Source organism: Pteropus vampyrus, unplaced genomic scaffold (assembly GCF_000151845.1).
Source record: "Pteropus vampyrus isolate Shadow unplaced genomic scaffold, Pvam_2.0 Scaffold541, whole genome shotgun sequence".
NCBI lineage: Eukaryota > Metazoa > Chordata > Mammalia > Chiroptera > Pteropodidae > Pteropus > Pteropus vampyrus.
In genome coordinates, this window is record NW_011889322.1 from 1,239,274 (window position 1) to 1,266,593 (window position 27,320).

The 27,320-nt window shown below is 37.5% G+C and overlaps 1 protein-coding gene across 3 annotated transcripts in view; it reads left to right on the top strand.

Moving 5' to 3' along the window:
* Positions 1 to 27,320, top strand: part of AFF3 (AF4/FMR2 family member 3) — a 431,623-nt gene that overhangs the window by 284,977 nt on the left and 119,326 nt on the right. For all 3 annotated transcript variants that reach the window (XM_023525221.1, XM_023525223.1, XM_023525224.1), the window contains one exon: positions 5,017 to 5,068. In XM_023525221.1, the coding sequence (XP_023380989.1) occupies positions 5,017 to 5,068 (52 nt within the window). The remainder of the gene's footprint in view (positions 1 to 5,016; positions 5,069 to 27,320) is intronic.

The following is a 27,320-nucleotide window of genomic DNA, read 5'->3' on the forward strand; positions in this document are numbered from 1 at the left end:
GAAAAAAAATCTTAACATACCCTTTAATACCTTCAAAGAAGCAACAATTAAACTTCCAGTTGACTTCCCAACAGCAGCAGTGGGAGCCAGCAGACAGTGAAATTATAACTTCACTTTTGTGTATGTGGAAATTGACAAGGTGATTCCCAAATTTATTTGACAAAACAGAGGGCCAAAAATAGCTCAGACACTGCTGAAGAAAAACAAAGTTGGAGCCTTGCCTTACCAATATTATAAACAAACAAACAAACAAACAAATATACAAATATTTTTAGTTAAGTAATGCAGAGAGTAATAGACAAATTGAGCAATGAAAGAGAAACAGACTCGCAAATATACGAAAACTAGATTCATGACAGAGCTGGTAATTTAAACCAATGGAGAAATATATCAGTAGATATTATCAGAATAACTGGCTATAACATGAAAAATTAAATTAACTACCCCACATTGTATACAAATACTATTCTAGGTATTTATAAAAGACCTAAATGTTAACAGTAAAATTAAACACTTTCAAATATACCACATAGAACATCTTTCTGGTGTACTTCTTAAATAAAACATAAAAAAGTATCAAATAAAGAAAAATATCGATACATTTGAGTACATTAAAATTGAGAACTTATAATTATCCACAGATACCAGAAAAAGTAAAAAGGCGCTGAGAAAAGTTATTTGAGTGTTATGTGTGTATGTGTGTTTGTGTATGTGTCTATGTGAGAGAAACAAAAGACTTGTATCAAGACAGTACAGTGCTTCTATGGGTTAAAAAATATAAAAATTTTTTTTTTTAAATGGGAAGGAATGTCACAGAAGAGCAAGCACAAAATATCTACCTCATTGATACTCAGAGAAATACAAACACTATACTGAAATTGCGCTTTACATTATTAAATTAGAAAAAATGTTTAAAGTTTGATCATAAGTTAATTTGGAAATCAGTTCAGGATTCCTTGGTAAGGTTGGCCCAGGACTCCTAACATGTGCATGAGGAAGAATGTTCATGAATATTTGTAAATGTGTCATTTGTAATGGAGAAAACCTAAATGTCCACCAGGCATAGAACGAAGAAGAAAATCTTGGTAGATTCTTTGTAAAATGTGCAGCAGTGAGGATGAGCAGACCAAAGCTACATACATCATGGTGGCTGGATCTAAAAATTGTATTGAGTAACAGAAGTAATTCTCAGAAGAATGCATACAGTATGATTCCATTCATATAAATTCAAAATCAAGAAAAACTAAAGAATATTTTATTTACTAATAAATATATGGGTGGTAAAAAATTGTCAAGAAGAGAAATGATTAACACAAAATTCTGTTACCAGAACGCTGGGGGCAGGGGTGTATGTGTGTGTGGCGGGGGGTGGTTAGGACAAGGACAAGGACCAAGCTCTGAGCTCTCTGGGTTCAGAGCCTGGCCTGGAAGGTGTTTTCTCAGTTAACTCATCTTAATTTTTTAAAACTATATATAGCCACTTTTATATACAGATGGGTTTTTATATGCATTAAATGCATGTCCTATTTAACATTTTTCTAGGGAAAGCATACTCTTTACTTGAGACAGATTAACCTGTGGCATGATGAAATCCAAGAATGAGAATCCATTTGACCGAATTTCTGACAACACTTGGCCTTCACTCAAGTGAAGTGACATCCTGTTCTGTACTGGTCCAGTCACACATCTTTACCAACTAATATTTATATTGTTGTAGTATTGTAAACTCTGTTTATGGTTTATAACTTTTCTAATTGGCCCATAGGCAATTCCAGAAATTAAATTATTAATTAAATTAATATTAATGAGGATGACTCATTAATAATTACTGAACAGAATATAAATATTTTAAATCTTGGCAATATAGAAGGAAAGATTTAGCTGTGCAGAGCATGTGATAGAGGGAGGGACAGTGTTGCGGGGAGAATAGATGGGTGGGTTTCCTCTCTTGACATAGTGTAAGAGAAAAGATACTGTCAGAAGCTGGTTAATCAGGAAATAGATTAAATGTATTTAAAGTTATAAATACAGGAGGAAGTTAGAGTAATAATAGAACTAATAAAAATTGTAAGGAGAGGGGAGGTGATAGCATATTAAATACCTTACCTCTCATTTTTCATATCGGAAAACATTAGGTACCATCCAAAGTTGATACATCTGGAAAAGGGCATATTACTTAGAATAATGGTTAAAAGTCTCAGAACTAGGAACAAAAGCAAACAAATAATTTTTTTAAACCATGAACATGGATTACTATTATTATAAAGAGAGTTGTGATATAGCAAACCTTTTCTCTACAGCGGAATTCAGGAAACAGGTCTATATTTATTCCCTATTCGAACATCTTCTTTAAGGCGATACTCAGCAGTGTGGTCACTTTAAGTATTTAAAGGGCATGAATTCGGTATTATTTATCTCTGTGTGCCCTATCAGAGCTATCAAACTGTATACTACTTTAGATTGTATATCCATCTCGGTGATGAATGTGCCAAAGTCCTTTCTGTGGCTCAATTTTTTTCCCTCTTCCTCTCTGTAATTGTATTTCCATGTGTAAAATGAGCACACTGGACCCAGCCAGTCTCTTACACCCAGTTTCTTCATGATCATCAATGCAGGTTCCCTCCCAAAGAAACCAGTGTCGTATCCATCATGAAAACAGCCGACATCACCAAGATGATCCCAAATGGTCCCCTTTGGTGGCTGCACAGGAACATTTCCTGAGCACCCAACCAAAAAATCTCTTCTTGAGAATTTTCTAGCTTCCATGTATAATTTTCCCTCAAGTCATGATAAAGAAACAGATTCTTAATGACTTAGACACTTAAACATTTTAAGTGAACTTCAGAAGTTGCATCACCTAAAATTGCAAGGTGTTGGAGAAAATTTTGTGTTACATTCTTTCTGAAGGACAAAAATCGTTTGTTTCCATCTGGATCCTGTGCTTACTTTTCCCCAGAAAAGTTCACTCGCTGTCAGCACCAAAGGTGCTGAGAATACTCATTCTCGCCTGTTCGTAAAAGTCTTGTTTGGCTCCATCAGGTCCTTCCTGTTTGCCAGAACCAGGTCTGTTTTCCCTGTTGCCACAACATTGGTGCTGCTTAGAGCAGAGATAATCAGCCTTAGCTTTGTCCCTGCACTGGTCCAGCCCACGATTCCCACAGCCCCAAGCCCCAATAAGGCCTGTGTCCTCTCAACCTGTGAGTTCTTTGGCCATGTTGTTGCTCAAGGTAAAACATGTTTATTTAAACATCCAAACAGTGTCTTCATTTATAGACTCGATTTCCTATTTTCTCGACATAAGTTGTTTGGAAATGTTTACTGTTGCTGGCTGCTACGAGCCTGGCTGTTTTACATTCTTGATTGTGATTGTGTGTGGTGTAACTACCATGGCTACATGCTGGGGGAAGCAACCAATTTCTCTAAATTAAAGGGAGAAAAAAAAAATCAGTATGTTGACTTGAACGTCCATTTAGTTTTGTCTTACAGAATGCAGGCGTTGTAACTATTGGGAGGTTCTGGCAGGAATTTTGGCCACTACGTGGAAAAATGATTCTGGAAAGGACAAAATTAGGTTATTTTCCAGCACTAAAGCCAGTTGATGGGGCCTAAAATGTCTCCTAAGTGAGTATACCACAGACCTGGCCTAGAAGACATAACATAAAAGTCTGAGCTTTAAAACGACTTTGTTAATTTGCTGCCTCTAGTTTTACTTCAGCATGGTTTCATGCGGATTGGAGCTCTGTCTAACCAGTGTTTGTTACTGAGGCAATTAAGTAGATTTTGTGGCTCTTTGACAAAATTGCTGTCCCTCATGGTTCTGGTGCTATGTGGATACACATTAGCACCAGGTTTACCTGAGAGAGATGTGTGAACTATTTAACTGTCTTCTTTTTCTTACAACTGTTTCATTTCCTAAAAGAAAAAGAATTGATCAGATTTATTTTGGAGTTCAGTTTGGATGATATCTTCAGAGTGGGATCCCAATGTAATTTAGGGAGTGATTCCTGGGATAGGTGACCACCAGGTACTGTTGACATCTGACAAAGGAGGCTGGGTACAGTGCCTAGGCCTGAGCCCTGAAGACTACACTGGGGGATTTGGGAAGATCTCTGGGCTTGACTTAGAAGAGCAAAGCAAATCAGGCTGCCACCATCAGGCCCATTTCTTACAACCCACAACCTTTTCTGGGGTTTATTAAACTGTTAGCATGGCACAACCATCATAACCACAGCTAGCTCACACTGGCAGTCACGACTCTTCTCCTTCCATACTCTAGCCTCCAGGAAATGAAAAGAAGCACCTTACATGATACCTATTGTGAGAGGACTTTGCCTTTTAAAACTACAAAAAGTAAACTGGTTCCAGGCTCCCTTAATTAAACCCCATTAAATCTTTGATGACCACAGACTTTAGTAACATTTCTTTACCTAACTTCTCAGACAGGAAGGATTTCTGGTTTACATCTTAGTCTCTGCTAACTCAGAGGCCCCAAAACCTGCTGCCAGTGCTCTTGGTGAGGTGTAATTCTTGGGGATCTTGTAACCTGCAGTGCAGCCCCAGTAAAATTCTCTCCTCCAAGTTCTGATGCAGCTGAACCCTGTTTGGCTTGTGTTAGCAAAAAGGATTGGAGTTCAAAATGCCTTGCATGTCAAATGCTAATAGGGTTTATTTCCCTAAACTTTCTGTAACATGAAGTGGAAGGAAGCGGGTTCCATCTGTAAGATACTCATCTTTTGGCGATGTCTGCTCTGAGCTCTGGTTGTTTGCAAACAGCTCCTTGGTACCTACTCACAGATCTGTGCCTGGGCCGTTGTATTACATAGAAGAAATTCTTTTGCAAATTCAGTTGTCAGACGATAAAAAGATGTTTTAAAAGCCTCCTGCTGCACATTTTGAAAGATTGTTAATAGGAGCATGGAAATATATTTAATCTCTCTTAACTTTTAAAGACAGTAACACTGACATGTTGGTTTTTTGTTTTGTTTTGTTTTGTTTTTGTTTTGCTTCTTTTTTAAGAGAAAAGTGATGCTGAGACAGAGAGTCCAGACAATGGCACCTCAAATACATCGTAAGTCTCTTTCCTGTTTCTATTCGAGATGACAGTTCTTTAATATGCCTGTAATATGAAGCAGTGCGAGTATCTTGCAGTAGTAGTAATAATCATGGAAGGAAGGCTGTGGTTCTATTTCTCATGATAATGTCTTTTTAAATGCTTTTGAGTGCACATGGTTTTGGAGGTTTTTCTTATACTTTAGCATAGTAAGAATAATCTTAAAAATGAAAACGCTCCTCTTCATTAAGTACAAATGAGATTTGAGGGCATGTTTTTATGGGGGAGGAAGAGGGAAACCCTTTTGAATCTGGTTGGGGACTTTCATCACTGTCAAAAATGATGTAGAACTCACACATACACTGGGAGATACTGTCCTACACATCCATGAAGTACCAATGTCATTTGAAAAGCTTGCCATCTGCAACTTCATGTTGGAATTATGTGAAAAATACAATTACAGATACATCCAGAATCTCAAGTTTGTTGATGTTTTTGATTTAACAAATGCAGTTTTTAAAAGATAAGAAAAGGCACCTATTAAACATGTGTTCCTCACTCTATATTTTGCCTTTTTTCCTCTCAGTACCCAAGAAATCCAGTATCTTTTTAATGATCAATTTGATACTAAATTTATATACCAAAGTTTAAATGAAATAATTCATGAGCCAACAAATTATTTTAGCTCCACGGGAATCACTATGGGTTTTTTTCTTTGCAAATGTTTATTATCATGCTGAGGGGTGACATGTGTTTTCTTATTGTAAGGCAGCATTCTGAATTTATCTTTATATGGACCAGCACTTGTACTACAAAGCATTTAAGAGGCTATTCATTAGATATCACAATTTGTGATATAAAATTATTGAGTGTCTTATTTTGTCCCAGGTCTGTTTCTCAGCCTAGAAAGATCCTTGGCTTGCATAGGATGGCGTTATATTTCAGAGAGGATATGATTATATGTTTTTCTTTCTTATTGCTACCCTAAAAGTTCTAAATAGTTCCATTGTCATGATTTCTGATGATACAATGAATGTGACTGGTCTTAAATGCTTAAAATATTACTAATTTTTAAATTTTTGTACTATAGAATATAATGGGAAAAGGGTTTTAATGCCATCTGGAGGCGTTCTAGAGAACTGAAAAAGGTAGAATCACTTAAAATTTTGAGTTTTTTGAATAACATTCACTACTGGATAGGAATTTACACAACTAAAATGTTAGCTATTTGGGAGTAAGTTATATTTTTTTATCAATAATTTTGTAAAAAGTCCAATTATTGCAAAAACAACAATTTTTCAAATTCGCATCACCAGAATCATTTTAAAACAAAGATATATACAAAATATCTTGAAAAGCACTAACATCCTACATTTAATTTTGCGAATTTTAAAATTACATTAAGTAGATACCAACTTTATTAATGCACTTTTAAGTTCTCCTTCCCTTATGAATTTCTAAAAAGTTTGTTCTCCAAAGGAATTGATTTCCATACCTTAGTACTTTAAGAAAATATATATGTCGTCTGAGGAATTATTTTAAACTTTCTGGAGATTTGAGGACAGTAAAAGCTTGAAGCATCACCCCACGTTCCTGTCCCTTTAAGCAAAGCAGTTTCTTAGTCATCTGCCTCACTTGCCTCTTGAACTAAAAATAGCAGAAATGAAGTCTGAGGTTGCAAGGATCTCTCTTCCAAGTGGAGAGTTCTGAACCCAAGCCTCTCGGAGCCATCTTGGAGGGTGCTGCTTGTAAGTGGGCAAGAAGAGGTACAGAGCACGGACTCGGGGGCCTAGGTTTGTAAGCATTTTACATTCTCTGTACAGTGCCTTATTTGAGCTTTATTTATTTAGACAGGCAGGGAGGGCAGGGACAACATCCTTATTTTATGTATGAGGACTCTAAGGACCAGAAAAACCATTCAACTTAAATGATAAAGGATACAGTTGGGATATTTTCTTTTTTGCCCTCTTACCATACTGAGGGGTCGGTGGATCTTAGGAAACAAAGCAAAGCCATGAGTCTGAATCAAGGAGAAAAACTGAGGCCAGGTTATTTGTTAAGTGGCAGTGTGTTAATTTGCTAGGGCTGTCATAACAAAGTACCACAGGCTGGCACCTGAAGCACCGAAAATGTATCGTCTCACAGTTCTGGAGGCCAGATGTTCCAGGTCAGTCAGTGGGGTTGGTTTCTTCCATGGGGGAAGGATCCGTCCCAGGCCTGATGCCTTGTTCTGCAGATGGACATCCCCTGTGTCCTTCCGTGTTCTCTTCCCTCTAATCGTGTCTCTGCGTCCACATTTCCCCTTTTTGCAGTAATACCGGTTACATTTGAGCAGGACCCACCCAAAGGGCCCCCTTTTATCTTGCTTACCCCTGTATGGACCACGCCTCCAAATAAGGTCACATGCTGAGATATTAGAGGTTAGGACAGTTCAACTCATAACGTTAAGGGTCAGAGTAATCGGAATGACTCAGAATCTGGGGTGGTAGAACCGGGAGGTTAGGAATGTCAGGCAATGAAGCAGGCAGAGAAAATCTGAGTAAATGGATCACAAACGGTGAGCTCCATGGGAGCTGAAGGGGTAATGCAGAAGGAAGAAAACGAGGTGACATGCATACAGACGCTAAGAAAGATACCAGCTTCACACCTGTGGTGTGGTGAAGCAGACTCGGCTCCAGCAATGCCTGTACATCTCTCAGTCTGTGTAATTCCATGACCCTATGAGTCATTTAAAGCCATTATATGGGTTTAAATTGAGGTATAAAGTTGGGAGTCTCCAGATAGCAAGCTCATCTGAGAAAGAATCTTTTCTCTCTAGAGATTAATTAAGCAGGAGATTAATCATGCTAAGTTTTAGACAGTCATTGACAGATATATCATAGTAGTCTGGATAATACCTGAGGATCCTTTAAGGATGTATTATTCAGTAATACTACAAGTATTCATAAAGATGAAAAATGCAGTTTATTCTCAACACCCAAAAAATTCATAAATTAGAATTTCTGTAGAGTACCAGTTATATTAATGATGGAAGACCTTATATTGGATTAACTTTCGTCAGATAACTATTACAAAGTCTGAGCGATATATTTTAAAAACTAATAGAAGGCATTAGAGGCTGACAAAAAGAAGGCAGAAAATGTTGAGAATTTGATCCTTGAAAGAAGAAAACTAGATGGAGCGAGATGTGCATTTATATAGCTTCCCTCCGAGGGCAGTCCTCACCTGCAAAGTGCAACGAGAACTCAAGGAAAAAGCCACAGTAGTATTGGCTTCAAGTGTCAGAGGGTAGAGTTCAGGTCTGTCAGAGTGGCTGGGATTTAAGGGAAGAAATTCTGAAAAGGAGGAAGCCATAGAGAAGACAGCTCCAGTTCTGTATTTAAAACTCCCTCAATCTTTGGAGGACCCCTAAACTGCCTATGTCTGGGGGAAATGTCAATGAGCCCAGTAGAAAACAATAGCTAGAAAGCTGAAAGAACTGAGCAGAGATTCAGCTGCTGCCTACTACCTACAATTACTACCTATAGAGTTTGGAATGCAAATCACACCAAAGTTAGAGAGGCTTGATAAACACCTGGGTTTTCTTTTGAAACCTCAGGTTAAGGATTCATGCTAAAACTAAGGGCAAAACCAAACCATATCCTAATAAAATGTGACACTAAGCAGCCACAAGTTCAAGATGATCAGCTAGTAATTTAATTGCCTGGTAGAACAACAACAAAAAAGATCACTCCTTAAAGGAAGAAAATAGAATCTATAGTCTCTATAACACAACATTTACAATATTCATTAATCTAATAAAAAATGAAGGATATATGAACAGAAAGGAAAATGTGATCCATATTCATGACAGAAAGTTGTCACTATAACAAACTTTAAGGTGACCTAGATGCTGGAACTTTCAAACAAGAACTTTAAAACAGCTGTCATAATATATTCAAAGATATGAAGAAAAACATGGTCATAATGACTAAAAATGGTAATCTTAACAAGGAAATGGAAACAGTTAAGAAAAACCAAATGAATGTTCTGGAACTGAAAAGTACAATATTTGAAATGAAAAATTCACTGGATAGCCAATAAGAATTACCCGATATGAATAACAGTAAGAATAAAGATTTTAAAACCATGGACAGAGGCTCCGTGGATTATGGAGCAATGTCAAGTAGTCTAATATACATGAAATTGGAGTCTGAGAAGAAGCTAAATAGATCAGAAAAAAAAATATTTGAAGAGATAATAGCCAAAAGTTTCCTAAACTAGATAAAAATATTCAGTTATAAATATAGAAACTCAACTAACCCGAAGCAGGAAAAATAAAAATAAAATGACATCTTGAAACATAGTAAAATTGCTAAAAACTAAAAATAAAGAGGAAATCTTGAAAGTTGCCAAAGAAAAATGCCATATTACATACAGGAGAACAGTGAAACAATTAACTGAAGGATTCTTATCACAAACTACAGAGGCTAAAATATACTGCAGAACATCTTTAAGGTGTTAAAAGACTAAAAAAAGATAAAGAACTGTCAAGCCAGAATTCTAAATCTAGCAAAAATATCTTTTAAAATGGAAAGCGAAATAAAGGAATTTTTGGATACACAAAATCTGAGACAATTCATTTCCAGTAGTCCTACACAACAATAAATGATAAAGGAAATTTGTCCTGCTGAAAGGTAATAATATCACATGGAAGTTCAGACCTACAGGAAGGAAGTACCTACAGGAAATGATATCTATATGTGTAAATATAAAAGATAGCTTAAAGTAAAGATAAAATATTTTTTGTGGGATTTGTAATTATTTAGATGTAAAATATATCACAGAATAGCACAGAGAATAAGAGAGGACACAAGTAATTGCATAACTACAAGGTCCTTACATTTTATGTGAAGTGATATGATATATCTAAGTAGACTGGTGGTGATAAGTTAAGGATATATAGTATAACACCTATTGAAAATCGCTAAAAACAAACACAATAAAATGGATAGATAAAAAGTCATTGAAGTAATTTAAATAAAATGCAAAAAATAGATAAATACAAAAGATGACAGAAAAGAAAGAAAAGAAACAAAAAATCCAAATGGTATCAATAGAAAAGAAATAAAAAAATAGTAAAACCTAAACTCAGACATATCAATAATTATATTATTTATTATTAATTATTTAGTAAATGGACTAAAACTCCAGTTAAAAGGCAAAGGCTGTCAGACTGGCTATAAAATCAAGACTGTCTGCTGTCTACAAGTCAGAATTTAAATATAAAACGACGAATAGGTTGAAGCTAAAGAATGAGAAAGATAGATTGTAAAAAGAGTAAGCATAAGAAAGCTGATGTGGCACTGTTAATACTGGCAAACAGATTTCTATGCAAAGAGTGTTACAAAAGATTAAAGATGGAAGCTAAGCAGGGTCAGGCCTGGTTAGTGCTTGGATGGGAGACCACCTAGGAAGACCAGGTGCTACAGGCATAAAAAATAAAGAATTGTAAACTGACAAGGTCCTTGCAGTCTGTGAGGTCAACCAAGGGTTGCCTCGCCTAAAAAAAAAAAAAAAAAAAAAAATAAAAAGGTTTTCATCATGCTAAAAGGTCAGTTATTAAAGAAGATGAGACAGTCAAAACTATGCATATATTTACTAACATCTTCAAAATGAATGAAACAGAAACCAAGCGGACTACAATAATAGAAATTTTTAATATGCCTTTTTTTAGTAATTGGTAGAAAAATTAAACAAAATATTATCAAGCATATAGAATATTTGGACAACATTATCAACCACTTTGACCTAATATTAACATTTACAGAGCACTACACTCAATGAATCCAAGATATACAATCTTATCAAATACACATGAGGCATTCACTAAGATAGACCTCTTGTGAACAATAAAAAAGTATCAGTAAATTCCATAGGCTTAAATTTTTACAGAATATGTTCTGTGATTATAGTATGATTACACTGTAAGTCAATAGCAATGAGATACCTAGAAAATCCCTAATATTTGAGGTTTAAATCACATTCCTACATAGTCTTTGAGTTGAAGAATAGATCAGAAGGGAAATCAGAAAGTAATTTTATCTGACTGAAAATGAAAGTTAAATCTATGAAAATGTATAGAATTCACTAAAACAATAAACACAACACAAAGGAAATTTTTAGCTTTATATGATTCTACTTTAGGAAGCTAGAAGAAGAAGAATAAATTTAATCCAAGGTAATTAGTAAGAAGTGCATAATAAAGATGGGAATAGAGGTTAACAGACAATAGAGAAAATTAATGAAGCCAAGATTTGGTTCTTTTACAAGATTAACAAAATTAAACACAAGTCTAATCAAGAAAAGGAAAATACAAACTACCAACATCAACAATGAAAGAGGGAACATCACCGCATATTCTACAGAATTGTAAACAACTATATTATGAATTACTTCATGCCAATTAATTTAACAATTTAGATGAAATAGTCAATTTCTTTGAAAAATGCAACTTACTGTAACTTCTACAAGAAGAAATAGAAAATCTGAATGACCTTATTGGTATTAAAGAAAATGGATTTGTAGTTAAAACTTTTTCACAAAGGAAATAACCTAGGACAAGATGGTTGCACTGGTAAATTCTATTAAAACCTTAAGTAAGAATTGTTTATACCAATGAAACACCAAAAATGAACCACCAGTTTTATACAAACTCCTTCAGAAAATAGAAGAGGAAGTCTATTGTATAAGGCCAGTATAACCCTGATACCAAAATCTGAGATAAAATTTATAATAAAATTGTAATGCACTATGCCTCATAAACATTGCAAAATTCCTAAAGTATTAACATATATAATCCAGTAATATATTAAAAGGGTATATTTCATTGTAACTAAGTGAGATTTCTCACAGAATGCATGGTTGTTTTAACTTTAAAAAACTAATTAATGTACCATATCAATAGAATAAAATAGAAAAAAACATATTACTCTCTAAATAGATGAAAAAGCATTTGGCATAATTTAACATTCATAATTAAAAATTAAAAAAAAAACTCTTAGCAAACTAGAACAAGAAGGGAACTTTTCAATCTGATAAAGGACATCTACTAAAAAACCTGCTGCTAACATTTTTCACGGTGAAACACCAAACATGTTCTTCCTAAGATCAGAAATACAGCCATGATATCTGCATTTATCACCTCTGTTAGCAATGTACTGGAGGTTTTAGCCAGTGCAATAAGGCAAGAAAAGGAAATGATAGACATAAATATTGAAAAGAATGATTGTTTTTAGAAAAAGTACTAAGAAATCTAGTAAACTACTAGAATCAATAAATTTGAGAAAGTCAATATACAAAAATCAATTGTGTTTCTACTTGCTAGCAGTAAGCAACTGGAAATTAAATTTAAAATGCAATTCCACTTATAAAATAATGCAATTCCATTTATAAATAAAATGCTTAATAAATTTAGCAAACAACATATAAGACCTGTGCCCTGAAAACTATTCCATTTATAAATAAAATACTTAATAAATTTAGCAAACAACATATAAGACCTGTGCACTGAAAACTATAAAACATTGATGAGAGAAATTTAAGACCTCAATTAATGGAGAGATGTTCGTGAATTGGAGGACTCAATAATGTTAACATGTCAATTCTTCTTGTATTGATCTATAGATTCAACACAATCTTGATCAAAAAGCTAGCAGGACATTTTTGTAAAAAGTGACAACTTGGTCCTAAAACTTTTATAGAAAAAGCAGAGGACCTAGGTAGGCAAAACAGTCCTGAGTAAGAACAAGGTGTAGAATGCCTTATAGTACCTCATGTCAAAACTTACTGTAAAGCTATAGCAATTTAAATAGTGTAGCATTAATATAAGGATGAAGAAATAAATTAATTAATTAATTTATTAATTATTAAATAAATAAATTAATGGAACAAAATAAATTCTAGAAGTAGACTACACACATATGGTGAGTTGATTATTCACAGAGGGACCGAAACATTCAGTGGAGAAAGCCAAATCTTTTCAACAAATGTTGCCAGAGCAACTACTGGGGAAAATATGAATCTCACACCACATAGCAACTGAGATGGGTTATAGAGCTCAGTATAAAGGGTAAAACTGTTAAGCTTCAAGAGGAAAACATAGGACAATATCTTCACAACCTGGGGATATATTTCTTACAGAGGTCACAAAAATACACAACATAAAAAAATCCTGATGAATTGGACTTTATCAACATTAAAACCATCTGCTCATCAAAATGACAAAGCAAGACACAAACTGGGAGAAAGCATTTGCGCCACACACACACACACACACACACACACACACACACACACACACAAATAAATTGTATTAAGGATATATAAGGAACTCTGACAATTCAATAACAAAGTGGTAAACAAATTTCTAAATGGGCAAAAGCCTTGAACAGACAAAAGAAGATATACAAATGGCCAATAATCAGCTGAAAAGATGCATTTCACATGATCTTCAGGGAAATACAAATAAAAGCCACAATGAGATACCCCTATATACCCACTAGAATGGCTAAAATTAAGAAGACTGACAATACCAAATAGTGGCAAGGATATGGAGTAGTTGGAACTCTTGTGCATTGCTGGTGGGAGGATAAAATGGCATAATCACTTTTGAAAGCCGTTTGTTTCTTATATACACACTTATTGCATGGCCCAGCAATTCCATTTGTAGACATTAGTGCAGGAAAAATGAAAAACATGTCTTTTAAAAGATTTACACAAGAATATTTGTAGCAGTTTTATTCTTGATAGCCAAAAACGGGAAACAACCCCAATATCTACCTACTGGTGAGTGGATAAATAATTGTGGTATATGCATACAATGGAATATTTCTAATCAAAAACCAACAAACTTTTTACAACTTGATCTATAGATTCATTGCAGTCCCAATCAAAATTCCAGCAAGTTATTTTGTGCCTATAAAGAAACCGATTCTAAAATTTATATTGAGAGGCAAAAGACTCAGAATAGCCAACACTATTGAAGGAGAACAGAGTTGGCAGACTGATACTACCCAACTCCAAAACTTACTGTAAAGCTATAGTAATCAAGACAGGGTGATGTTGGCAAAAGAACAGACATGTAGATCAGTGGAACAGAATAGACCCACATGAATCAAGTCAACTGATCTTTGACAAAGGGGCAAAGGTAATACAGTGGAACAAAGATAGTCTTTTCAACAAATGGTGCTAGGAAAACTGTAAATCCACATATAAAAAAATAATAAATCTAGGCACAATATTATATTCCTCACAAAAATTAACTCAAAATGTATCACAGACCTAAAAGTAAAACAAAACTGTAAAACTCCAAGAAGATGACATAGGAGAAAATTAGATGACCTTGGTATGGTGATGACTTTTTAGATACAACATCAAAGTTATAATCCATGAAAAATCATTGATAAGCTTAACTTTTTTAAAATTTAAAACTTCTCTGTGAAAGATAATGTCAAGAGAATGGGAAGGCTGGGAGAAAATATTTACAAAAGACATCTGATAAAGGAATGATACTCAAAATATACAAAGAATTCTTAAAACTCAGCCCAGTTAAAAAATGGTCCAAATCCCTTAACAGAGACCTCACTAAAGAAAATATACAGATGGCAAATAAGCATATGAAAGGATGCTCCACATTATATGTCATCAGGGAAATGGCAGTTAAAACAATGAGATACCACTATTAGAGCGGCCAAGACCCAGAACACGGACAGCACTGAATGCTGGTGAGGAAGTGGGACAGCAAGGATTCTCACTCAGTGCTGGTGGGGATGCAAACTGGTGTGGCCACCTGAGGAAACAGTTTGGCGGTTTCTTACAAAACTGAATATACTCTTACTGTATAATCTAGCAATCGCGCTTCATGGTATATATACTCCAAGGAGCTAAGAACTTACAGCCACACAAAAATGTTACCTCAATTAAGAAAAAGAGAAATAGAAAATTAGTTTACAGAAAGGATAAATATTTATGTGACAGCTTTTCTACCTGATAGTAATAATTAACATGTTTTAAGCCCTTACTTGACCAGGTACTAGTCTTAACACTTGACATGTTCTATCACCTCTAATTCAAGTAATACACTGTTTTATAGGAAAAAGAGGATCATACTTAACGATCATACTTTCTATAGCTTGAAGTGGCAAAGCCAGGAGTTGAACACAAGATTCAGACCCTGGAAGCCAAGCTCTTAAACCTGTCCCAGTCTGCTGCCATCTCAGAGTTCTTAGGTAGTTCCTCTGTAAACGATAACCATCCTGGGAAGAACAAGTAATTAAGGTAATGCCTGCAGAACAGGAGTACACTGAGATCCTGCTAGAAAGTCATCTGTACTAGAAAAGTTCTAGGAATAATGAGCAAATTGAGATTTCCACAATACTATGCAGGCCTCAGTTTGGCAGGGACACTGTGCTGGCTTAATCCAGATTTGCCCATTGTCAAATCCACTCGAGTCAGGTCAACAGCATAGGCTTGTAGAAAACTCCTAAAGGAGGAAGCTTCTACTTTTATAAATGACCCTCAGATGAACAAAGTAACTGTAACTTTAAAGAATAAATGAAGATTTGAAATGACCTTCATAAATTAAAAGAAATGGGATTAAACACAAAGTATTCAACTCCTAAGAGAAAAAAAATAGACAAAATGAAGCAGAAAGAAGATGGCCCATCAGGAGTGCACATTGTACAGTAAAAGACCTAGAAATTATTATAAGCTCAGACTGAATTAGAGTGACTTATGAAGTGTTCTTTCTCCAGAGTTAATACAGTAGTTGGAATCAATATATTGAAAGTGCTCATTGCCTAGTAGGCACTCAATAAATAGTTATTATTGCTATCATAATTGGATTCATGACTTAAAGAAAAGAGAAAACAACATCCTGCCTTGGATGTTGGTAATAATCAGAGCTTATTAGAATTTTAATCTCTCCTTTAAAAAAAAGGTGGAAAACGGAGTTAAGAGTGGTAAAAACAAAAGTTTATAAAGGTATTCTAGTGAAGCTGGGACTGTGAGAAAGAAGGGCTGAGCGGTTGGTTTACTCTAAGGATGTCAGTCAGAACGAGCTTTTCTACAAGCTCCTGAGAGCACAGGGCGTCACCTCTCCCAGAGGAGAGTTCGTGGTCTGGGGGCAGCCAAAGCCTTCACCTCCACCACCTACTTCTGTTTTTAAATGCCCTGGAAGACTTGGGTGAGTCATTGATTGGTGGAACAGAGTGGGTCTGGACAAGGTGCAGAGCTCCTTTCCAGGTGTATAATGTGAAACTCTGAGTATTTATGAAGATGAAAGCTGAAATATGTTTATATCAGTGAAAAGTATTTGTCTTCATCAATTGAGCTGCTGTAATAAACTACCATGGACTGGGTGGCTTATACACAACAGCAGTTGATTTCTCAGGGTTCTGGAGGCTAAGAAGCCTAGGATCAAGGCACTGGCAGATCCTGTGTCTGGTGCTGACCCATTTCCTGGCTTGCAGGTGGCTGTCTTCTCGCTGAGTCCTTGCATGGCAGAGAGAGAGAAAATGAACTCTCTTGTGTCTCTTCTTATAAGGGCATTAATTCAACTGGTGAGGCTTCTACCCTCACAACCTACTCACCTCCCAAAGGCCCACCTCCCAGTACCATCACCTTGGGGAGTTGGGGGGGAGACAACAGTATTCATAGTTTATAACAGTATTCATTAAAAATATCTTATGCCCATTACAGAGCTATCTTAGAAAATGTTATATAAGAAGGAAAAATGTAGAGAAGAATAATTATATGCTGAATATATAAAGAAATCAATCATTTATGCATGAGTGTTTAATGACAAAGTTACACAAACTGGTTATATAATAGGTTCTGGAAGTTGAGAGATCAAAGTCAGTTTGAGAACTGTTACTAAAAGATGTTGTATTTTTTTTTTTTTCAGAGAAATTTGAAACTTTCCTGTTATTTATTTTGGCCATAGTGATCCAGATCTAAAATGGTAAACTGTGGCTGTTCTTTTAGTCTATGAAGTCTCTGTCTTCAGGGACTTCCTTTCTATATCTGTTTAAGTAATTTGCCAGGATTCTGTCCTCTGAGAGTGAGAAACCCAGGGTACAGACTTGTACTAGAGAACATTGGCCAGATCCTATTTCTCCAACTCTTAGACAGCAAGAATAAAAAATAACAGAAAGGGTCATTAAGCTTCTCAGACGCCCTCATTGTGTAGATAAACAAACTAGCCTGAAGGCCATGGAGAGAGAGGTAAGGCTTCTCCGATGGATGAGAAGGAAGGCCTTGGCCTAGCATCTAGGTGCCAACAAATCCAGTTGGGGCGTAGCAGCACTGTGGGACAGGGAGAGATGTGAGGAGCTTTTGTCGGATTTTCCTGAGAGGGAAATGAGATGCTGCTGTGGTTTGCTTGTACTCTTAGATTGAAACACTAAACGAACCCAAGAGCGTAGGTTGGAAATTATTCCACCACAGAACCAAACTGCAAGCTGTGCCATCCATGAGACTGGAGGGTCCATGGTCCCAGATGAGGAGTCAGCAGCAAAACTAAGGAGTCTGTTCTCCTGCCCCTCCTTTGGTTTCCCAGAGATTCATGCTTTCTCTTTCCTCTGTGCACAGGGCTCCAGCCAAACACATCTCTCCTCAGGGTGTTAATCTAGGTTTCTCCAACTTTTGTTTTATAATTTAAATTGTGATAAAAACATAACGTAAAATTTACAACCTTAATCATTTTTAAGTGTACTGTAGTCCCTCCCTTATTCATGGGGGATACATTCCAAGACTCCCAATGGATGCCTGAAAACACAGTACCAAATTCCATATGCGTTGTTTTTTGCTATACACACACATACCTTCTCACTTCAAGGAAGCACTTTACAGCTTCTCACTGGCATACTGGAATTGCCAGCGTCACTACTCTTGCACGTTGGGGGCATTATTAAGTAAAATAACAGTGACTTAAACACATGCTGCGATACCACGGCAGCTGATTTGATAACCGAGACATCACTAAGTGACTAACAGCAGGTAGTACATACAGTGTGGAGATGCTAGACAAGGGAACGATTCACATCTCGGGTGGGACAGAGCTGGAAAGTGCAGGATTTCGTCACACTACTCAGAACAGCACACAATTAAAACTTATAAATCGTTTATTTCTGAAATTTTTTATTTAATATTTTTGAACCATGGTTGACTGTGGGTCACTAAAACTGTGGAAAATGAAACCATGGGTGGGGGGACCACTGTCCAGCTGTGGAAAATGAAACCATGGGTGGGGGGACCACTGTCCAACGATATTAAGTACATCCACATTGCTGTGTGACTGTCACCACCATCTAGTCCTCTTCCTCTTCCCAAACTGAAACTGTCCCCATGAATACACCAAATTAATAAATCACCAACAACTCCTTATTTTCCCCTCCCACTGCCCTTGACAACCACCATTCTACTTTCTGTCTCTGATTTTGACTGCACTGGGCACTCGTAGAAGTGGAATCACACAGTGTTTGCACCTTCGTGCCTGGCATAGTTCACTTAATGAATTGTCTTCAAGGTTCACCGTGTTGTAACATGTGTCAGAATTGTCTTCCTTTTTAGAAAAGGAATTTTCTTTTTAAAGGCTACAGAGTATCAGAGTATTCCCGTGTGTAGGGGGGGGCGGGGGGGGGTTTATCCACTCATCCATCTGTGGACACTTGAGTTGCTTCTACCTTTGGCTGTTGTGAATAATCCAGCTTATGAACATGAGTGTGCAAATACCTCTTTGAGCTCCTGCTTTCAGTCATTTTGGGTCTACGCTCATCTCAAACTGCTTGGACGTAACCTGCACAGTCAAAACCATGTCAGTATCGCCTGACATTACTCTGACATTTTCTGTTCTTACGCAGTATTTGTAAATGCAGGTCAAACCACACAGATTCCCTTTTGTCGGCTCATGTTCACAAAACACAATATAGGTTTCTGACCAACTAATGAGATAGCTTGTGCCAGAGGAGTGAGAGAGAGAGAAGGCAGTGACATATGTTGAGATTTCTGTGTTCCGGCCCTGGCTGAGGCACTGTGTAAATGACCTCGTCAAGCCTCCCGATACCTTGAAAGAGAGTTCTTTTCCCCATTTTGCAGATTAGGAAACCAAGGCTGAAAGGATATAAGAAACTTGCCCAAAGATTTGTACCCAGCAGATCTATACACACTCAGATCTGCCCAATTGCCAGGACATGACTAGTTTATATGGTGCCCCACAGTCCTCCCCTCAGAGGACCTACACATTCTTACAGGGCCAAGGAAACCTCTAACCCAGAGGATAGCAACCCGGAAAATTTGAGCACCCATTCACGGGCCCAAGATGTAGGCATTTGGGGTATATGTCATATGAGAAGCAACCCCTAATTAGACCATGTAAGCAGCTGCTCCCTTCACCTAATGACTGAGGTGGACGGTCTCTCGAAGTGAGTTTGGCACCTTTGTTGTGAGCTCTTCCAGCCCACAGAGGTATTAATTAGTAAACTGTAGCTACTCTGTATTCACTGTGGTTTTGGCAGATGGCAACGTTTTTCTGAGGAGTCATTTGGGCCATGGAAGAGTGTGGTAAATCAACAAATCTTACTATATTTATCGATTGTAGTTAGTAATCAATAAATATTGCCTGACATTAACAGACTGAATCTTGTTCTCCAGATGTTTTCTTTTGTGTTTCTTTATGATCTCGTGTTGATTTAGAACATAATACTTATTCAGTAAAAAATTATTAGTATGAATAAACGAATGAATGCAGGTTAGCACAAGGATGGTTGGAGCACATTCGCTGTGCATTTTGCTTCTTTCAGAAAGAAAGACTTGTTCTTTCTCTACTACAGAGTTTAATTCGGATGTAAACCTCCAAAGTGCAGAGCTTATATATTTATAGAGAGAATTCTCCTCCCCGCCCAGCGCTGTCCCCAGATCATGGACTCTCTTTGTGCCCTCATACTCTAACTCTCACCCTTCCCAGGCAGCCTGGTGCCACAATACTTCTGGGCATTCGGTGCCTGTTTTGTGCCAAGCACTCTACTGGACACAGTGCCTTATGTCATCCTCACGACAATCCAAGGAGGTGTGTTATTACATTATTACATCTCATAGTACAGAAGAGAATGTCAGGGTTTCAGAGCAGTGAGGTGGCTTGTGGAGGCTTCACAGTTGGCAGTGGCAGAGCTGAGACTCTGGCTGGGTCAGCTCCAGAGGCACTTGGGGTCACTGCTTTAGGCAAATGGAAGAGATATTAAGAATGAAATTCTGTTTCTGACCAAAGGGTTCATGTGTCCCTAAAAGCCCTTAATATCTGTCCTCCCTACATTGTCAAAAGAATTTTGTCCCAAAGAGCCTGTAAGGAGGCTTCGGGGAGGAGGCTACGGATACCTGGTTATGGATCTTAAGTAAAGGTGGCATTCTTGTGTAGTGGTGGAGGTGTTGGAGGTCTTGAAAAATACAGAGACTAGGGTCTGGAATTCATCTGACAAGCCAGTAGCTAGAGGAAATAAAAGGACAGCCTCCCAGGCCTGGCTTACCTGCTCACCTCAGAGGGCCTTCTGCTGTTGGCCAAGGATGTTTTGGTGAAGCAGTGCTCACATGATCCCACCAAAGCATGTAAAGCATTTAAGCCTCTGCCTTCATGGTCCTACCACAGAGAATTCCATCTCCACTTTTAGCTTCTGAAATGACTAAAATAAACAAAGGGAGAGGGCATGGAGGGATAATAGGCGGCTGACCAAACTTTCACACACATGCGTGTGCTCACTTTTTGATGTTAAAAAGGCCTTTTCTGCTTTAAAAATGAGGGCTCTGTGGGACTTGAAGCATTTCTTTAGAATAGTACAAGTGTTGGTATATCATGATTAAGAGGTAAGAAATACTGAGTACTAACCAGATGCCAGACCGTGTGCTGAATGCTTTATAAACATAGGGTGACTGTATAACAGGAGATCACAGTTATGCAGGTACAACAGGTGTAAACTAAAAACCCCATAGATGGTCAACTCTTTGAATCCTCATAGCAATTCAAAAGAGTAGACAGCATCAGAATCTCCCTTTTTGTAAAGAAACCGAGGCTCAGAAGGCTCACAGAGGTAGATGGCCAAGCCAGGATATCACCCCGAGGTGTCTGACTTGCAAGCACTCTTCCTCCGACACTGCTTCAGACTACAGACACCTGAGCTGTGCTGTCCATCCGTCATGTGGATATAGCACTTCTGGACTCTATTGCTGGTTCAGAACACAACCAGATGAAGTTCAGAGTGGCTAGATGACAGCAAACCCAGTGGCTGGGGACTATTTCATTTGAAAGTCACTTTAACACTAAGGCTAGAGGATTGAATTAGATCACTTGGCTTTTAGGGATGGGGAAGAGTGTCATTCGTTTGCTTTTGGAGTTTGGAAGAGTGGAGAGGGTAATTAGGGTGAGATAAGAAAACAGCCAGTGCTGGTAGAACTGTGAACCCTGTGGCTCCACTTCTTGTATGATGCTAACTTCACACAAGTCACATACTCTGAAAACAGAGGTTATTTTTAATGGATAAATACATAAAATATGGTTAATTCATAATTATGAAAAAAATATACATGTTATTCATTTGACCACGAGAAAAAATATTTTTCTTATGAGCCAATCGTAAAACTGGAGACACTCTGGTTTTGTGTTTTGTTTTCCTCGTGACAGTTTAAGTTGGGTCATGTGACTCTCACCCCTGAAATTCACTGAGCATTTACTGTGTGCTAGGCATTTAATTCTGAGCATTTAATTATGTCATTCTCACAGCTCTCTGAGTGGTTGTCCCCAGTTACAGACAAGGGAAATGATGCACAGAGAGGGTAAGTAATTTGTCCAGTCACACAGCTAGTGTGTGACAGAGCTAGGATTTGAAATAGGTTTGATGCCTGGGCCCATGCTTTTAACCATGCTTCTACACAGCCTCCATTTCAGCTATTAGTCTCCAAAATCTTTCTAAAATACTGAATATTAACATATCTCTGAACAAGAGGACAGCGTTTCTGAATTCTGTGTCACTCCTGAGTAGATATCGATGTTGGAAAATACACTTGAATTAAAATTAACATAATTAAGATCTTTCTTATCTTTAAATGTCTGGAGCTTCTCAGTATTTTTATCTTCCCTTTCAAAATGTCCAAAAGGTCATCATGGCATTCAATACATTTTGCAGCACATTTGAATTCTGTTTTTCTAATAATCACTGTTACCAAACATGCTGAACTACCTCAGAGTGAAAACTCTTCTGGTGCCTTTGAAAATATTAAGCCTGACATTCAAATTTTGAAGGAAAATTATTAATTAAAATAAGTATTTGTATGGTTTTGTACCTGGATGAAGGTCTCCTGTTGTCTGGGATGGGGGTGAGAAGGCGGGGTGTTACAAGTTCTGAACTCAGATGACACTGGGTGAGACTTGAAACCCAGGTGAATTTCTTCAATGTCAGGATGTTGTATGCTCCATGGAGCTTTTAGTAAAACTTGATGGGTCAAAAATAAACCAAAGTTATGCCATGGAGAAGGTTATAACTAGACAAGAAGCATTCAGAAGGATGGGAATGGAAATTTCTCTTCTTTCAGGAGTTGTCAATGAATGTCTTTATTTTTTATCCTTTCTGTTTAACCTCCAAAGCAGGATTGCCAGATAAAATACTCCCTGTTAAATTTGAATTTCAGATGAACAAGGAATAGTTTTTTAGTGTGGGTCTGTCCATGCAATATTTGAGAATAAACTTTTAGTATAAGTATGTCTCATGCAATATTTGGGAAATACTTATACTAAAAAAAAAAAAAATTGTTTTTTACCTGAAATTCAAATTTAATTGGACATCCTGTATTTGAATTTGTTAATTCTAGCAACCCTACCAAACACCATATAGACTATAAGTCCAACTGGTCTTTAGTTTAAATCCATAATTTAACAAAGAATAGAAGATAGGCAAGGTGAAGGAGGGAGAAAAAAGAAAAGGGAAATGAGATAAAGTAATAGAAGTAGAAAGAGAGAAAGTAAGAATGAATTCTGGCAATCTACCAAGTAAAGCAACTAACATTTTGCAAGAAAGAAATCCTAAAACTGAGGTCATGGGATGGAAAAAGTTTGTTTCACAGACTCCAGCCTGAACATCAGCCAGAAAAAGAAAGGCATCCTATTAACATCTGAATACCAAAGCTCATCCAGGAATGGAAAGATTTGGAATTTAAAGATTCTTAGTTTCCAGCTTTGTTAGAATAGCACAATTCTGTATTAATTGCAAGGAGGATTTTGGTTTTTCAGGGAGATGCTTCAGCAATTTGATATCAAAGAAGCTAACTAACTTCAGTTTATGTTACTAAGATGCATTTGAAATTTTGTGGTAACCTTTTGTCTGTTTGCTTTGCACTGAAATGCAAAAGACTATCAAATACCTGATATAGAGAAGAATTTACCTCTGTTTAAAACAGTTCTGCTATGAAGTGTGATGATGGCATTTTTTTAAAGTTAGAAAATATTAAATGAAGCTTCAAGACAGATTTTTTTTTCCCTTTACTCTCTAACCAGACAAATTACTAAAAGCAAGAAAGCTCTTGCCTTAATCTGGACACGTCACAGATGTGACACTTTTTTAGGAGATGGCTTTTTAACTGAAGATGGGAGAAAATAACCTTTGGAAATTTTAGGATGTTATTACAAGCAAGTTTACTAGTTTTTGACTTACTGAGCCACAGCTGGAGCCAGCCTTCATCAGGGTAAGAATATTTTCATATTATTATTATATCTTTTGTATCTCAAGAGTAAGATTATTACATTTTGGGGAATATGGCCTTTGACTTGTACTGTCTGTTAAGTATGCCAATGGAATGTCCTAAAAAAGGAGAGAGGAACTGCCAGTTTCCATCTCAGATGATGGTTGAGACTGCTAGAGCAGAAATTGGATCCTATCATCGTTTTATATAAAAGAAAACTTTGTATTTCTTTGAAAAGCATTTAAAGGGGCTTATATCTTCCCTGAGAGCCAGGCTCTCAGTTTTGTAGTTATTGTATTGTTGTTGCTGCTTAAAAAAAAAAAAATTTGACCTAATGGTACAAGGAATTCTCTGATCAAATTCATAATTATATGAATCTGCCTGAAAATATTTTCTTTCAAATTAGTGAAATGTGAACTATCCTTGCTTTTCTATCATCTTTCGTCCATTCTCTGTCTTACTGTATTTTTTTAAAGTACACTGTGTGGTTAGTTCAGAGGAAGAACAATGTTATTCTCTGAGCTTTCCCTTAAAGAGGATAAAAAAATTCTACCTAAAGGCAGTCTCCCTCCAAAGAGCCAGAGATGACACCCGCACAAGCCTGGCTGTCTGTGGAAGTGCACAGAGGAGCCAAAGGGAACCACATCACTGCACCTGTGACAAGAAGTTAGAAGCAGTGCTGTTTCAATAGAACAAATGTCCAAAGGAAATCAGCAGGTGACGATAACAGAACCAATCGGTATGGTGAATTCAAGTGTCTTGTTCAATGAGTTTATTTTTTCAATTCAGTCTCCTTGCCATGGTCCTTAGCCAGGGGACCATGGGGAGCTTTTTAAGATATTAATATCTCCTGGGGAGCTTTTTAAGATATTAATATCTCCTCTGCAGAGTTTTGGTAAATCAGTGCCTGTCCCTGTGATTCTGATGCACATCCTTGGTTGAAAACCATACTCAGGAGGTCCCAAACCCAGCTAACCATCAGAATCACTGAGGAGGCTTTAAATGCAGATTCCCAGGCGCCTCCCCGAGATTCTGATTCAGTGTGGCCGGATTGGGGCCTAGGGATTTGTATTTTTGGACCATTCTTAGTTACTTTTGATGACTAGTCAGATTTGGAAACCACTTTTGCCCTAACTGAATCACAATTTAAACAAAAAAGGGGGGCGGGGCTAATTAAAACGGAAAAGGATCTAGTACAGTGCCTTTGCATCTTACATTTCCATCGTTTTCACCTTAAACTTTCTGCCCGCTTGTCCTGTCTGCTTCTCTTCCATCCCAGAGGGAAAAATGCCTGATTCTCTTCTTCTCTGGTGCCCCTGACCTCATCTCCTCCCTCCCTCCTTCTCCAGGCCCACCTTATTCTTTTCTTAGGTACTCATCCTACCTGGGTCTGTAGCCTGCTCATATTTTCCCAAACAAAACAAAACAAAAGAGCCACAGACATCAACCATTGTAGCTGCTGAGCTCGCTTGCTTGCTCGCTCACGCACGCACGCTATATATATATATATATATATATATATACGTATATACGTATATACGTACATGTATACGTACGTACATACGTATGTGTATAGGTGCCACAATACTTCTGGGCATTCGGTGCCTGTTTTGTGCCAAGCACTCTACTGGACACAGTGTCTTATGTCATCCTCACGACAATCCAAGGAGGTGTGTTATTACATTATTACATCTCATAGTACAGAAGAGAATGTCAGGGTTTCAGAGCAGTGAGGTGGCTTGTGGAGGCTTCACAGTTGGCAGTGGCAGAGCTGAGACTCTGGCTGGGTCAGCTCCAGAGGCACTTGGGGTCACTGCTTTAGGCAAATGGAAGAGATATTAAGAATGAAATTCTGTTTCTGACCAAAGGGTTCATGTGTCCCTAAAAGCCCTTAATATCTGTCCTCCCTACATTGTCAAAAGAATTTTGTCCCAAAGAGCCTGTAAGGAGGCTTCGGGGAGGAGGCTACGGATACCTGGTTATGGATCTTAAGTAAAGGTGGCATTCTTGTGTAGTGGTGGAGGTGTTGGAGGTCTTGAAAAATACAGAGACTAGGGTCTGGAATTCATCTGACAAGCCAGTAGCTAGAGGAAATAAAAGGACAGCCTCCCAGGCCTGGCTTACCTGCTCACCTCAGAGGGCCTTCTGCTGTTGGCCAAGGATGTTTTGGTGAAGCAGTGCTCACATGATCCCACCAAAGCATGTAAAGCATTTAAGCCTCTGCCTTCATGGTCCTACCACAGAGAATTCCATCTCCACTTTTAGCTTCTGAAATGACTAAAATAAACAAAGGGAGAGGGCATGGAGGGATAATAGGCGGCTGACCAAACTTTCACACACATGCGTGTGCTCACTTTTTGATGTTAAAAAGGCCTTTTCTGCTTTAAAAATGAGGGCTCTGTGGGACTTGAAGCATTTCTTTAGAATAGTACAAGTGTTGGTATATCATGATTAAGAGGTAAGAAATACTGAGTACTAACCAGATGCCAGACCGTGTGCTGAATGCTTTATAAACATAGGGTGACTGTATAACAGGAGATCACAGTTATGCAGGTACAACAGGTGTAAACTAAAAACCCCATAGATGGTCAACTCTTTGAATCCTCATAGCAATTCAAAAGAGTAGACAGCATCAGAATCTCCCTTTTTGTAAAGAAACCGAGGCTCAGAAGGCTCACAGAGGTAGATGGCCAAGCCAGGATATCACCCCGAGGTGTCTGACTTGCAAGCACTCTTCCTCCGACACTGCTTCAGACTACAGACACCTGAGCTGTGCTGTCCATCCGTCATGTGGATATAGCACTTCTGGACTCTATTGCTGGTTCAGAACACAACCAGATGAAGTTCAGAGTGGCTAGATGACAGCAAACCCAGTGGCTGGGGACTATTTCATTTGAAAGTCACTTTAACACTAAGGCTAGAGGATTGAATTAGATCACTTGGCTTTTAGGGATGGGGAAGAGTGTCATTCGTTTGCTTTTGGAGTTTGGAAGAGTGGAGAGGGTAATTAGGGTGAGATAAGAAAACAGCCAGTGCTGGTAGAACTGTGAACCCTGTGGCTCCACTTCTTGTATGATGCTAACTTCACACAAGTCACATACTCTGAAAACAGAGGTTATTTTTAATGGATAAATACATAAAATATGGTTAATTCATAATTATGAAAAAAATATACATGTTATTCATTTGACCACGAGAAAAAATATTTTTCTTATGAGCCAATCGTAAAACTGGAGACACTCTGGTTTTGTGTTTTGTTTTCCTCGTGACAGTTTAAGTTGGGTCATGTGACTCTCACCCCTGAAATTCACTGAGCATTTACTGTGTGCTAGGCATTTAATTCTGAGCATTTAATTATGTCATTCTCACAGCTCTCTGAGTGGTTGTCCCCAGTTACAGACAAGGGAAATGATGCACAGAGAGGGTAAGTAATTTGTCCAGTCACACAGCTAGTGTGTGACAGAGCTAGGATTTGAAATAGGTTTGATGCCTGGGCCCATGCTTTTAACCA